This window comes from Trichoderma breve, chromosome 5, assembly GCF_028502605.1.
Source record: "Trichoderma breve strain T069 chromosome 5, whole genome shotgun sequence".
Classification (NCBI taxonomy): domain Eukaryota; kingdom Fungi; phylum Ascomycota; class Sordariomycetes; order Hypocreales; family Hypocreaceae; genus Trichoderma; species Trichoderma breve.
The window spans coordinates 2,973,933-2,987,209 of NC_079236.1; the positions used below are offsets into that span (position 1 = coordinate 2,973,933).

Consider the following 13,277-nt stretch of genomic DNA (forward strand, 5'->3'; position numbering starts at 1 on the left):
GCCTGCCGTTCCCTTTGTGTCCCTTTTCTGCAAAACCACCTTTGGGTATCAGCAGTATCGTAGTCGCGTCAAATCAAATCAAATCAAATCAAATCAACCCCAAACGATGTAAATGTATCCTCTCGTTGAAGCAAGTTCGAGGGACCAGAAATACCAAACCATCCTCCCAAATCGTACATAAAACCGAGGATTCCTCATGCTGATCCTGACACCTGGCGTGAAATAAATCGGAAAACAATAAACAAAGCAAATTTGCGCACATAGTCCTTGGAGAAAAGAAAATCGATACCAAACAGGTGCAAATACAGCCCCGAAAAAAGGCAAACAAGTCGAGGATATTGAATAGAATCATTCCTCATCAGAGAGGTCGCCTGGCGCACAACCAAATTTCTTCAAAAACGGACCCTTGGCCACATACAAGCTCGGCGAATTCTCTCCCGGCAAAGTCTGAAACATCATTGCCTTGACGGGATCGTCCGTGCGAAAGCTCTCCAAGGCCTTACCCGAAGGCAAAACGCAACCTGAACTCAGTGAGAAAAGCTTGATGGTGCCATTGTCTTGCGCCGAGGCCACGAGGTTGAGCTCCGTAGACACGTCCCAGCCAAAGTTGAAGTAGGGCTCGTTCTTGTAGTCTGGGAATTCGAGGATTGGAGAAGAAGTGGCTCGCTCGCGGTAACCATTCCTGTTGGCTTGAATGAACCGCATGTCGTACACGGACATGCGGTTACGCAGACCAGCGACCAGGACTTGATGAGGGTTGATGCTGCGAACGTGCGCAATGGACGAGCCGTGCTTAACGAAGTTCCATCCGGCAGTGGGCGCTCTTAGGTCAGTAACCCAGAGGCGAGGCTGCCGGCCACCAGCAAACAAGATGTTGTGATTGCCAACCTGAAAGTCTTGAGAGAAAATCTCTTGAGGGCCGATATGGTGCTTGCGACCAGGGTAATCAATCTTGGCATCGACGCCGTAGTCCGGCGGGCTCTCCATTCGAGTTTGAGTGATCCAGCTAGGAGTTTCATCAAGATGAATACGCTGGATCCCCTTGCTGGTGCCCACAACGCAAAGGAGATCGGAAGAGGCAGGGGCAGGCGTACTCTGGTTGACACCCCAGCTCCGACTACGCGAAAAATTGTACATGATATTTCGGTAATTATCAACTATTATTGCGGTGTCAGTCGGATGGACAGACGAGGATAATTGACAAACATTCGAGAATGCCTTGTCACGAATAGACTCTTTAAAAGGGGTTCGGATAAGAGAAAGGGGAACAAACCTTCTCCCAGGATCCAGTGCATTCCCTGGTCAGGCGTTGTATCCATTGGAGGAGTGAAAACACAGAGAGACAAGCCCTGGCCTGGTTCTTTTGAGGTGAGAAGAACTTTGTTGGTCGGCTGATGATATTTGATGGATGACATCTGAGGACAGTAAATCATCTCATAGTGCAGTCTGTCCGGACTGCGAAAATGCGCTGCTTTAGTCTTCAGACTATATTGTACCAGGCCGTTAGTATCATAACCCAGGCAAGGAGAGTCAAGATGAAGAGTAAAACAGATGCTCACTTTTCGTTTTCATCCGTCTCAATGTAGGTCCCCATAAGCATCTCTTCATCGAAAGCTAAAATAGGAGTCATTAGTAGTTGCTTGCCTTCTCTCTCTTCACCCCCACCTCATCAACGAGTGTCAAACACGAAGAAAAACTCACTCGAATACGCTATAGCCGACTCCGTACCACACTCCTTGCCACTGACGTAAAAACACGGCATATGAGGATGAGTCTCATAATTCAAACTGAGTCCAAAGGCAATACTGCCCTTGTCAGTCACCCCCTGAGCCCACAAAGCAGCCGCCACCTCCTCAGTCTCAAGCATCCCCGCGGTGCTCGAGGCGCCCAGCTCGCGGGCAAGCAGTCCAGAGGTAGTAACATCATTGGTCAAGACACTGCGCCTAACATGGTTCTCGATGAGCTCTGCCTCCTGGGCTGCTTCCTCGGCGGCTTGCGTCTCGAGCCTGCGGCGCTTAACTGAGGCAGAGGACCATTCCGCTGAAGCTGGCGCGGTGTGAGAATTTTCTATGGCGAAATATCTTCTCCTCTCCGCATCTGCATTTCAAATGTTAGGTTGACGAATGATTGATGCAAAAAGACATGATGAAAGAAAGGAAAAGAAATGTTACCGTAGTAAAAGCCTGGTAGCTCAGCAGGAGTGCTGCTCATGGCGATCCTCAAAAAGAGACGGAACAGTCTCTGTGCCAGGAAGAGTTTCGCAAGTGAATCCAACGAAAAAACAAAAGAGAAACTAGAAATAAAAATCAGAACTGCTTGGGGATAGAGATTTGTTTGTTCTCACTCAAAAGAATTTTGATTTGATAGCTGCAGGAAAAATGTTGGTTCTGTTGCAAAGGAAATATTGGCTGGTTTGTTATGATAGGCGTTTGGGGAGATATCTGCTGCACCCAGGCAGTTTAGTGGGCTTAGCTGCAGAAAATGCACTGGGAGTTGCCACGTCACGTGACGCGCTTTGGCAGGACAACCACCAACTTTTGTAGCGCCTGATATCGCCGGCATCTGCGGAAGAGCCAACCAGGAACCTACAAAATCTGAACTGTATTGGAGTTCTGCTTGGTAGTTGAGTCATTTAAAACCATTTCATTTTGCCAACTATCAACTCATAAACTCGCACTCGCCCCATCCTCAAAACATTAATCAGTTGTTCACATTAAGACATTTGCCGACATAACATTCAAGTTCACCAGACACATCAAGGTGACATTATTTTACTTTGTCTTCATTAGCTGTCTATCAGACCATCATTGGGTATGAAAAGTTGCCTCTCATCCACTTTAGACGAGTCCATCTTCAGATACGACTCATACAGTACATTTAAACATTTAAAACGGAAACATGCAAGCCAACTGGCCTGCGGGTATGTAATAGAGTGTATTTACTGAGACTTTTCGTGCTGGGTAGAAACACGTTGCAGGGAAACAACTGAGATGAGGGTTAGCAACTATGCGTCTGATCGGGATGAAAGGATATAAAAACTTACCAAAATCTTCCAATGATCGCTGCTTCTGGTTCTGCTTGGGAGACTTGCCGTGCATGAGGTTGTCGAAGCCAGTGCTTCCCTGGAGGAAGTAGTAGAGACCACCCATGATGGCGAAGATACCGAAGGAGAAAATCCAGATACGAACAACAGCGACAATGCTGGTCTGCTCGCCGATGAACCAACCAAAGACACAGAAGAGGGTGGCAATGATGTCGACAACCAGGATGGCACCGCTGAGCTGCCAAGAAGGAATGGAAGACCAGAAGGGACCGTTGGCACGGGTGATGAAGATCAGCCAGTTCTCAGTGAGAGAGATCTCGAGGAAGATAACCTCATCGATGTTACCAAAGTTCTGGACGATACCACCGTTCTTGCCACCAGCGTACATGGTGGTGAGGGCAATCCAGGTACCGATGGCGAGGACGGTTCCGAGGAGAACGGACATACCCCAGAGCTTGGGAAGGTTCCACTTGACGGGAGTCTGGGAGTAAGGGGCGTTATCGTAGGCAATGGCCAGGGTGGCGATATCAGCGAAAATGGCAATGAAGACGACCAGCTCAATGTTCAGGGAACGGTTGAGGATGGCGATCCAGAGACCAAGGAAGATCTCCATGTGCAGAGACAGGGCGATACGGTAGACGACGTAGGCGTACATGCGGTGGAAGATCTGGCGAGAAGTCTTGAGAGCGTCAATGATGGCACCGAGACCGGGGGCAAGGAAAACGATATCGGCGGCGGAACGGGCAGCATCGGAAGCACCCTCGACAGCAATACCAGTATCGGCCTTCTTCAGGGAGGGAGCATCGTTGACACCGTCACCAGTCATGGCAACGAGGTAGCCACGCTGCTGGAGAATCTCGACGACAGAGTACTTGTGCTGGGGGAAAACTTCAGCGAAACCATCGGCAGCCTCGACGAAATCGTAAACCTCAGAGCCGGGCATGTCACCACCGCCACCGAGACCGAGACGCTCAGCGTTGTAGACGTTGGTTCCGAGACCGAGCTGGCGAGAAGTCTCACGAGCGATACCGACGGCATCACCAGTCAACATCTTGATGGACAGACCGAGGTTCTTGGCTTCGTTAATAGTGCGGGCAGTGTCGTGACGAGGGGGGTCAGAGCAGGGCATAATTCCGAGAATCTCCCAAGCACCCTCACCACGCTTGCGGGCAACACCGAGGGAACGGAAACCACGGGTAGCAAACTCGGCGACGCAGTTCTTGTAGGCCTTGTCAATGTCCTCGGGGATGGGGTGGTCCTCCTCGACGGTCTTGAGAACGAAAAGAGGGGCACCCTTGACACAGGTGATGCGCTCGCCCTGGGGGGACTCGACAACAGCGGTGACCTTCTTGGAGACGGGGTCGAAGGGGTGGAAGTCAATGACCTTGTACTTGGACAGGACGCTCTTGGCACGGGGGTAGAACTTGAGAGACTTGAGGAAAGCCTTGTCAATGGCATCGATACCCTTCTTCTTGCGGGAAGCGGCCAAGCAGGCAGTAAGCATCAGGTCATCGGGGTCAACGCCCTGGACGGTGTAGGGCTCAGAAAGAGAGAGCTTGTTCTTGGTCAAAGTACCGGTCTTGTCAGAGCAGAGAATCTCGACACCAGCAAGGGACTCGATGGCAGAGAGCTTCTGGACGATGGCCTGCTTCTTGGCGAGGTAGGCGGCACCGACAGCCATGGTGGTGGTAACGACGGCGGGAAGACCGACAGGGACACCGACAATGGTGATGGCCAGGGTGAAACGCAGGATGTCGACGATACCGTTGGAGCGGTAGAAGGAAGAAATCCAGACAACGAGCAAGGTCAGGATGACGAGGACCAGCAGAATCGTACCAATGCCGTTGAGAACCTCAGTGAAGTGACCAGTGCCACCAGCGGACTGAGAGACGAGAGCAGCGGCACGACCGACGAAGGTGTTGTCACCGGTGGCGGTGACGACCAGGAAGGCCTCACCACGCTTGACGGCAGAGGAAGCATAGCAGGAGTCGCCCTTGTGCTTGTCGACGGCGAGAGACTCACCGGTGATGGCGGACTGATCAACCTGGAGGAAAGCGCCCTCGGTAACGATGCGACCATCAGCGGGAATGATGGTACCCTCCTCAACCTGCAGAATATCACCAGGGACGACCTCGGGAGCCTCAATTTCCTTAAGGGTACCGTCACGGAGAACGACAGCCTTGAGAGCGAGAGTCTTCTTGAGTTCTTCGACAATGGAACCAGCCTGGAATTCCTGAATGAAACCAACACAGGCGTTGAGCATCAGAAGACCGCAGATGACACCGAAATCGACCCAGTCCTGAAGACCGGCAGCCAGAACAGCAGCAGCCTATGATACGATGGTCAGCAAATGGCGTATTCGTAAAACGCGTAACAAATAAGGGTGTTTTTTGCGTATCGGCGATCGACGGCGCCGGTTGGGATACGAGTGGAGCGGGTGACATCTTATTGAGTGGATCGGCATTCTTCGGCCCCCCACATGCATAATTTTCATGAGCGCAGGGAAACGGAGTGCAGATCAGCTCAGCCAGGCCAATTGAACCAATGAGCACAGAGGCCGTGTGAAGCTGGTGTGGAGCTGCCAATCTAGACCCGAGGAGCCAAGCGCGGGAAAACAAAAAACAAGGCAATTGGAGGGAATCGCTCGCCGCGTCGGGGGAACGCGGCTTGCTGATAAGTTGCAAGAGGGTGTGGTGGTGTTGGTGAGAGCGCTGACGAGATGAATCATGGCCGTGGGTGTCGAAACCAAGGCAATCGAGTGCAGATCGAGACGCAAAAAATGGCGGGAAAAGCGAAAAAAAATTAAAAGGAAAAAAACTCACCTCCATGACGAACTGAATGGGACCGATGAAGAAGCCAAGGAACTTGAGAACCAAGTTCTCCTTCTCCTCCTTCATCTGGTTAAGGCCGTACTTGCGACGGCGAGCGACAACCTCGCTCTCGGTCAGACCGAGACGGCTGTCAGTTTGGAGCATGTCCTCAGGGACGATACGTCCAGTGGCAGGGTTGGTCTCCTCCTCTTCTTCCTCGAAGGCGTGGCCATCCTCGGACTCTAGATCCTCAATCAAGGCATCGATGTCCTCATCTTCTTCCTCCTCTTCAGCGGGAGCATCCTTCTTGGGAGGGACGGCCTCGGTGGGAGGCTGAGCGCGCTTCTCGTCGAAGTTGCCCGATTCGATATTTGTATCCAGCGCGGGTGCGCCGACGGCTTTATCGTCCGCCATGACGAAGTATTATTAACGTGTGTGAGACGCTTGTGATGTGTATGTTGGCGGTGCTGATTTATAAGAAAAGACGAAGGGTTCTAGGTCGCGAGAAAAGCTGACAAGTCTAGAAATACCGCGGGGTTCCTCAATTGGTATGTAGATGACCTTGAGGGGGCGGGAATGCTGAGAGCGAAAAGAGGATTGGATTATTATTATTAGGGGAAAATAGTAAGTTCGGGGCGGAGGGAGGAGATAAGAGAGAAAAGTTTGCTTTTTCACACCACACGAAGAGAGGCTTGGGGGGGGACACGTTAAACTCAACGCATTCGTGGGTGAAGAGAAAAAAAGGGAAAGGAAAGCTAAGTCGAGGACGGGGAGAGAGCTTCTATTTCAACGAAAGGCTCGACGAAGCAAGCAGGCGCCATGCGAGCGTCCCATCCCAACCGTCCTTGGACCAGGGCAGGCCAGGGCAAGCAAGCAGAGGCCAGGCACGGCGAAGACTGGGGCACGCCATGAGCGGTGCTAGGGCGAAAGCGGTACCCTGGAGTACAAGGCACGAAGCCGTCGGCCGTACGAGTTGCGGCCAGGCGCGCACGGTGTGGCCGCTAGCCCGGTACGTACCGCCGCCATCCCTGCGACCTTGGTCGAGCCCCATGCCTGGTTGCTTGGCCCCCCTGTATCTGTATCTTTGTATCTTTCCTCCTACAGTGGACTGAGCTGGACAAGGACAAGATGGAACTTGCTCAGGTATGTACCAAAGTACCCCGGTACTGGACTGTACCTCAGCAGTTCAAGGGACGGGCACTTGCAAAAGTAAAAAGTAGAAGGACGACGAAGAAAAAAAAAAGCATGGTCCTGTCGGCTTGGCACAAGCACAACAAAAAGCACGCCAAACCCAAGAGGCCGAAGCAGCGAGCTGTCGACGAGCCCTTGATCCACCGCCCCCTTTGCCTTCGATACTGTACTCGTACATACAGCTCCGATTTTCAGCCATACGAAGCCAGCGGGCCGTTGTGCTGTCTATGTGGTTCGCTACCGGATGGAGAAGCGGTGCTGCATGAACAATACGTGTACTCGTGCAGAGCTCGTGTAAATGTCGGTGGCAGCTGGACCTCACCGCAATGCACTCCAGCATCCATCGAACCCACGGCCACGCTCCATTCGATTTGCGGTATGTATCTACCTACCTATTTCCAACACGGGGCGGAGCCTCTCTGCTCTCTCTACGGAGTGCCTACTGCCACTGCCACGGCTACTCGTACTCACGTCCGTCCATCCTCTACAATTCCCCTGCTAGCCCAGCCGGCGGGACTTGGCGGAGACGGCGCACCCTTTCGGAAATGCCTGGCCTTTGACGCTGACTTGATGAATTGATGCTAGCGAGACACTGGACCGTGCTATGTCTGGATGGGATGGACTTTGCACAATAGCCTGCCCCTGTGTTGTTGTTTGTTTGTCTCTGGACCGGATCCTCCACCCCTGCGAGGTACATGTTTATCGCCCGCCACCTAAACACCTTACCCATTGATGCTTGTAATGTGCCCGGTATCTGTTAGTGTAGTGCGTGCCTGTGCAAGCCGCACATCGGCATGAAAATTGAATGTTCAGGCTGCTCATCAATGTACTTGGCACACGCTAGGCGGTGTCTCTCTTCGTCACAGGATGGCAGATGCTTGCCTGGTGCGCGTTGGCCGTGCCGCTAGAGGCAGATAACGCAGAAATCCAGGGCGACGGAGGCTCTCGTAGAAAGTTTTGAGTGCCGGCGCCTTGATGCTGGTGGTGCGGTGCGCCAATTCATTTTCAGCGTTACAGCTAGCACAAGGAAGTAAAATCCCAGCCTCAATATCATTCGCCCCACGGTCTGCTTTTTGGAGCCATGATGCCGTTGCAATTGCCCCAGATGCAAGATGAATTACACGTGTATGCCACAAATAAGATGGATTCAATTCGTATCCTACTTTGGCATTGATTAATTAATCAAATTCAGCCCTTCTCCAATAGGGCAGCGAATTGACCCGATCACTAACTAGTCAGCAGCAATCTCAGGTGTGGGCGAAACCCCAAAAGAAAGCCTTGCCGTTCCCATAAACTTAATGCTCAACTTTACTTGCAATATCCGCCTCTAACTGCCTCTCCCGCTACGGAGAACCACCGCTACTGCTACCATTACGGGCCACTACCGCACGCCAAAAGACCTCATACAATGGAGCTGGAGTTTATTAGCCCGGGGGAAATGCCCCAGCGGGATTGGAAAGCCCTCTTTTTTTTGGCCTCAATCTTCCCGTCTCTTCTTGGTTCCATGTTTCATTTGGCCGTCCTGGCGCTGGTGCTTCTTGGCTAGAGCACCTATTATTATGTTCCCATTTTCATTACTTTTTTGTACACGGTAGCCAAGAATTCGTCCTTTTTTGCTGAGGCATTTTTTCCTGCCTCGCTTCTCTCCCATGATGACAACAACGCTGGCCACTCCCTTACTAGAGCTGTTCTAGTGGACTCTCTTCGCGGCGGCGGTCAGCGAGAGCAACAGAGCACGGACGGCCCTTTTTCGCGAACCGCACCTTGTTGATGATCTGTGGGCATTTCTGGAGCCCAAAATGCCCCTTGGTTACGGGCTGGGGGGGGCCCAGGCCCTTTGACGTTGCTCCGGTGGCTTGTTTATTCTTCGATTGCTCGACGATACGATACGGTACGCTTATCCGGTTTTTTTCTTGGTTTTATGCCTAGACCATGCGCTGTTCTCGTCACGACAGCGTCTGGTCGCCTTTTTTTTTTTTTTTTTTCATTCGTGCACCTACCATCTGAAAAAGGTGAGCTGTCCACTGGTGACAATGGGATTTGATTGACTTTCGTCGACCGGTGTTAGTGCCAGCTTCTCGTGGAGCGACTAAGGCAGGTACCTGCATTTACCGCAATCTCCCTCTGCATTCTTGCGTACCCCCGTGGGGACGTTAGAACGGAGCTGGATTCCATCTTTTTCCTTTCTTGTTACTTTCCGCTGGCGGTTCTATATGTAGGTACAAGTGCAGTACGGAGCACATGCAACGACACGAGTCCTGCAGGTGGTCACCGCCAACTTCGCGATAACAGGCAATGGCGGTAAAAACGGAGCGGTAGTTTGTGCATAAGCTGCTGGGAACCTTTCCTCGTACATGTACGAACACTGTATTGTAAACGAACGTTTCGCTTTGCCCAACCACCCGCATTTTCGTCCCATGTGCGTGCTCGTTTGTGTAATACTCTGCCAGCTCTGTTTGCTTGTTCTCGCTTCCTGTCGCTGCCGGTTCAAGATGATTAATGCGGCAATGCCTCCGGCAGTGTGCCGTTCCGTTCCAGGAACTTCATAGCGCCAACCAATGCGGTCTTATCAGAGCCTAGCCTTTCACATGGTCGCAATTTTGATCAAAAAAGGTTCAATGAATTCAATATTACGGGCTGCTATTCTAGTGGCCGGCAGCTTGATGAACGGCCAATATCCTCTCAGACGGCGCTTCCGCTAGCACGCTGTTCGCTGGCAGAGCTTACTCATGATGCCTGCCCTCTGTGATGTGTGACTGTCTCATTTGATTTCATCTCACCAGCCGTGCATCATTTCCTCTCATACAAAAAGTGTGAGCGTGATGTGTGATTCCATCCTGTAGCGCCAAGATGGGGGCAAAGAAAAAGAAAAACATCAGTGCGCTCCCTGGGGGGACCACGAAGCCGATCCTGAGACTGCCTATTTCGACACAAGCTGTAAGACGTGCATCGGAGACACAAATAGCCACATGCCATGTTTTTTTCTTCTTCTTTTGTCTGTTGTTTACTTTTTAAAATGAGTTGTTACCGGGATTGCCCATTCTTGCGACACCTTGTCTCACCCCAAATGCCATGTCTCAGCGAGAAAACGGCATCTTGGGAATGCTTCCGCCGCGCCCCATGACGAAGCCGCCCAGCAGCAAACAGGGCCTTGGCGTGGCTTCTTCCCACGGAGAGGATCTGCCGAAGCAAATCCGTTCCCTGCCCTGCCTGCGAGCTCGCACGTTCGCTCCCTGCGCTTTTTCGGCCGTTTGGCCTTGACCCTGCCCTCGTCAAGCGTCCATGTCATCGGAATCGCTTGTCGTGATGCCGGACGACCAGGATTAGCACCGATTTACCTGTGTGTTTGTACATTGACGAGTCGCTTGTAGGGCAATCGAACCTTGGAGATTTGTAGCTCTACTTTTTGCTGATGGGTGGTATTCATGGCGATTGGCTGAAGCTAAAGATATTAATACAAGTACCAGGTAGGTAAGCATTAGATTGAATAAGGAGCACCGGCATTGTTCCGTATTATTACCATGGATGCTCTAATACAGCTATGTACAATGGATACTAATTATCGCAATTACACCTCTGCTAGTGGTAATGCCTATTTACAGAATACAGTGTTATCGTAGCAGCTTGTCGAGTTCCTCCGAAGGCGCAACTGTCTGTACCTGTCGCACGCCGAGTGAGACTGATTGGATGAATACATGTAGGCGTTGAGATGCATCTGCAGCGGCCGTTAGTGTGCTCCTACGTGTGCATCAAATGCCACCACTAGTGGCACCAACAGCAGCAGTGCGAGCAGCATCATCGTCATCGTCATCATCATCGACCAAACACACTGAACCATTGATTCAATTACACACGGCAGCCTGTCACGGCCATCATCTCCCGTCCATCGTGCATGGCCCCGGATGCAGCCATCATTGGATCTCCTTGCCGCTAGCCGTATAAACCGCGCCCACATGCACCCTATCAAAGGCCCCGACCATTCGCTGGCCGGTGGCTTGCCTCGGGAACACGCCGCGGCTTCACTTTGTTGCTCGTCCCAAACAGCGCACCGGCTTTTTCTAGCGGCTTTCCAGCGCTCGAGCGCCCCTAAGCAGCACCGTATGCCACACTGGCCCCACCCGACGCCGGCATGTACCCTCAGGTCAACGCCGCCCAACAGCTACAAACTCTAGGTACAGGCAACGGCTGAGGCGAGAGACTTTTTTCCCACCTTAAACTTCTGATCAATGTCCCTTTCGAAACTATGAGTGTTTTCCGTGGCACGCTAGCCTCGAAGGAGCTTTGCGAAACATGGCACTTGGGTGAAATTACATTTTGGTGTTTCCTTGGCGACTTTTGTCTTTTTGGTATCTGGCCCCAGCATAGCATGAAAAGGCGTCTTGCTTTACCTGGTGTTGGTGCTCAATTGGCGATGCAATGGCAGTTCATCACTCAGTTCAATTGAGCCGGCGTCGTTTCAAAGCATACGGCTGTACGTGTAAAGGAGTAATGCTACCTGCGTAGCTGCAGCGGCCGCAATAAGCGTACGCGTAGCTATACTTGGACTTGACTGCTTCAGTCTTAGTTCAGCTCCGGCAGTACTAGACCCAAGGTACTACAGTAAGCTGATAGCAGCAAGATATACACGTATACTCGTACATGATGGAATTGAATTGATTCACCAAGCCGGGGGCCGTGTATTGGCAATGCCAGATTTTTTTGCTGTTTGCGGTGTCTCAGTATCCCTGATGTTAGTGCACATACCCGTCACAGCTTTTTCTTCTACGGTAATGAGCATCCTAATCTGAATCCTTCAGCTTTAATTACCGCGGCATCCGCAAAGTGCGACAAAATGGCCTTGGCAAAAAGACGATCTCATCATAGCCCCCAATGACAAAGGAATCAACATGGCAAAGAAGGGGGCCAAGAAAACGATAAAACTGCAAGGGAGATAGAGACAGTTTAAAAAAAGCAAAAGCAAACAGCGAAATGCCGGACCCGCGAAGCGCCGTCACCGATACCGAGATTTCCTTTTCTGGGGGTCTCCTCCCCCTTCGCTTGGGGTTAAAGCCGCGGAGAAGAAGGGACGCGGGAACGGAACGGGGGGCCTGGAAATGAAGAATGGCGGCCGGGTCTCCGGTTCAGGCAATGTTATTCTGCTGAGTTTATCGTGATCGGTGTCGGTCGGTAAGGGAGCTGAGCAAGGGAGAAACAACGCCTTCACATGGCATATCCTTTTGGCGCTACGTCATCGAGCTGGCTTCAGCTCGGCCTTGCCGCATGTGGTGGAATGCCCAGACTGGCAACATACCTATTACAGTATTCTTTTTTCCTCTGTACATTCTGCCAGCCAACCACAGCTCTGTGCATACGGATTACTGTGTACCAGGTAGTATCATACTTTTGCTTGCCACTGGCGTACCGTAGAGGATGGGGCCAAGAAAAACAGACGCAGCCCGCCAAGACATTCTGCGGGCATTCTAGAACGAGGCGTGAATGCGAGCATCGGCCAAACTGCTATTGTTGCAGCACACAAAAGGCTGCCTTAGCGTCTGGTGCCAACGTTACGGAACACGACTGCCGCGCTTGCATCTCGATGGCGAATGCACGCAATTAGAGACTTATGCCAGTCGTTGTGTATTTTGCTCGGCTGATGCTAGAGTGGCCAAGAAAGGCCCGTCCGTCTCCAGGCATCACTCAATCGATCCTTGTTTTTCTGCAGCGTCTCGGCAGCGGGCGAATTGGTCTCGCCTCCTTGCGTTTGTCTCTGTTGCTGCAAGGCATCGGGCGTGACGAAATACAGCCAGCCACGTTACGTACGTAGGTTGATATCGGCATCGATAGTACCAATTGAAGTTTGTCTACACTGCTACGCAGCTAAACAGTACAATAGGCAATGGATGGGAAACCCTATGGATCATGACACCGTACTCGTGCCCTGCCAGCAGATGGAATCATCCCATCATAAACGCCGAAATGGCAAAGAAGAATTGGTCCTTCTTGCTCGTAATCTACGTGTCTCACCAACAGCTCCAGCCGTACCAACAACCCAAGGACACTGAAAAACAGCACAACTCACATCACGGGCCCCTTTCCCATAAGCATTGACCGACGTCTCCCCCGGCTAGACGAGGGATTTCTTTTTGGAAAGTTCCTCTCTCCAGCCGCCGTGTGGGGGGAAAGCCACAACGACGCCGTAAGGCGGTCTTGGCTGGCACAGAATTGCCCCAATGATTTGAATTCGCCGTTGAATA

The 13,277-nt window shown here is 51.8% G+C and overlaps 2 protein-coding genes across 2 annotated transcripts; both read right to left on the bottom strand.

Annotated features, from left to right (window-relative positions):
- Window positions 1-348: 348 nt before the first annotated feature.
- T069G_08545 (uncharacterized protein) lies at window positions 349-2,211 on the bottom strand (the record flags this gene model as incomplete). The annotated part of the gene is made up of 5 exons (XM_056175755.1): window positions 349-1,157; window positions 1,274-1,485; window positions 1,560-1,614; window positions 1,702-2,097; window positions 2,172-2,211. The coding sequence occupies 5 exons, from the start codon at window positions 2,209-2,211 to the stop codon at window positions 349-351; spliced, it is 1,512 nt and encodes a 503-aa protein (XP_056026704.1).
- Window positions 2,212-2,938: 727 nt separating this feature from the next.
- On the bottom strand, window positions 2,939-6,267 carry T069G_08546 (e1-E2 ATPase domain-containing protein; the record flags this gene model as incomplete). The annotated part of the gene is made up of 3 exons (XM_056175756.1): window positions 2,939-2,985; window positions 3,044-5,372; window positions 5,866-6,267. 3 exons carry the CDS (start codon window positions 6,265-6,267, stop codon window positions 2,939-2,941), a joined length of 2,778 nt encoding a protein of 925 aa, XP_056026705.1.
- Between the last annotated feature and the right edge of the window lie 7,010 nt (window positions 6,268-13,277).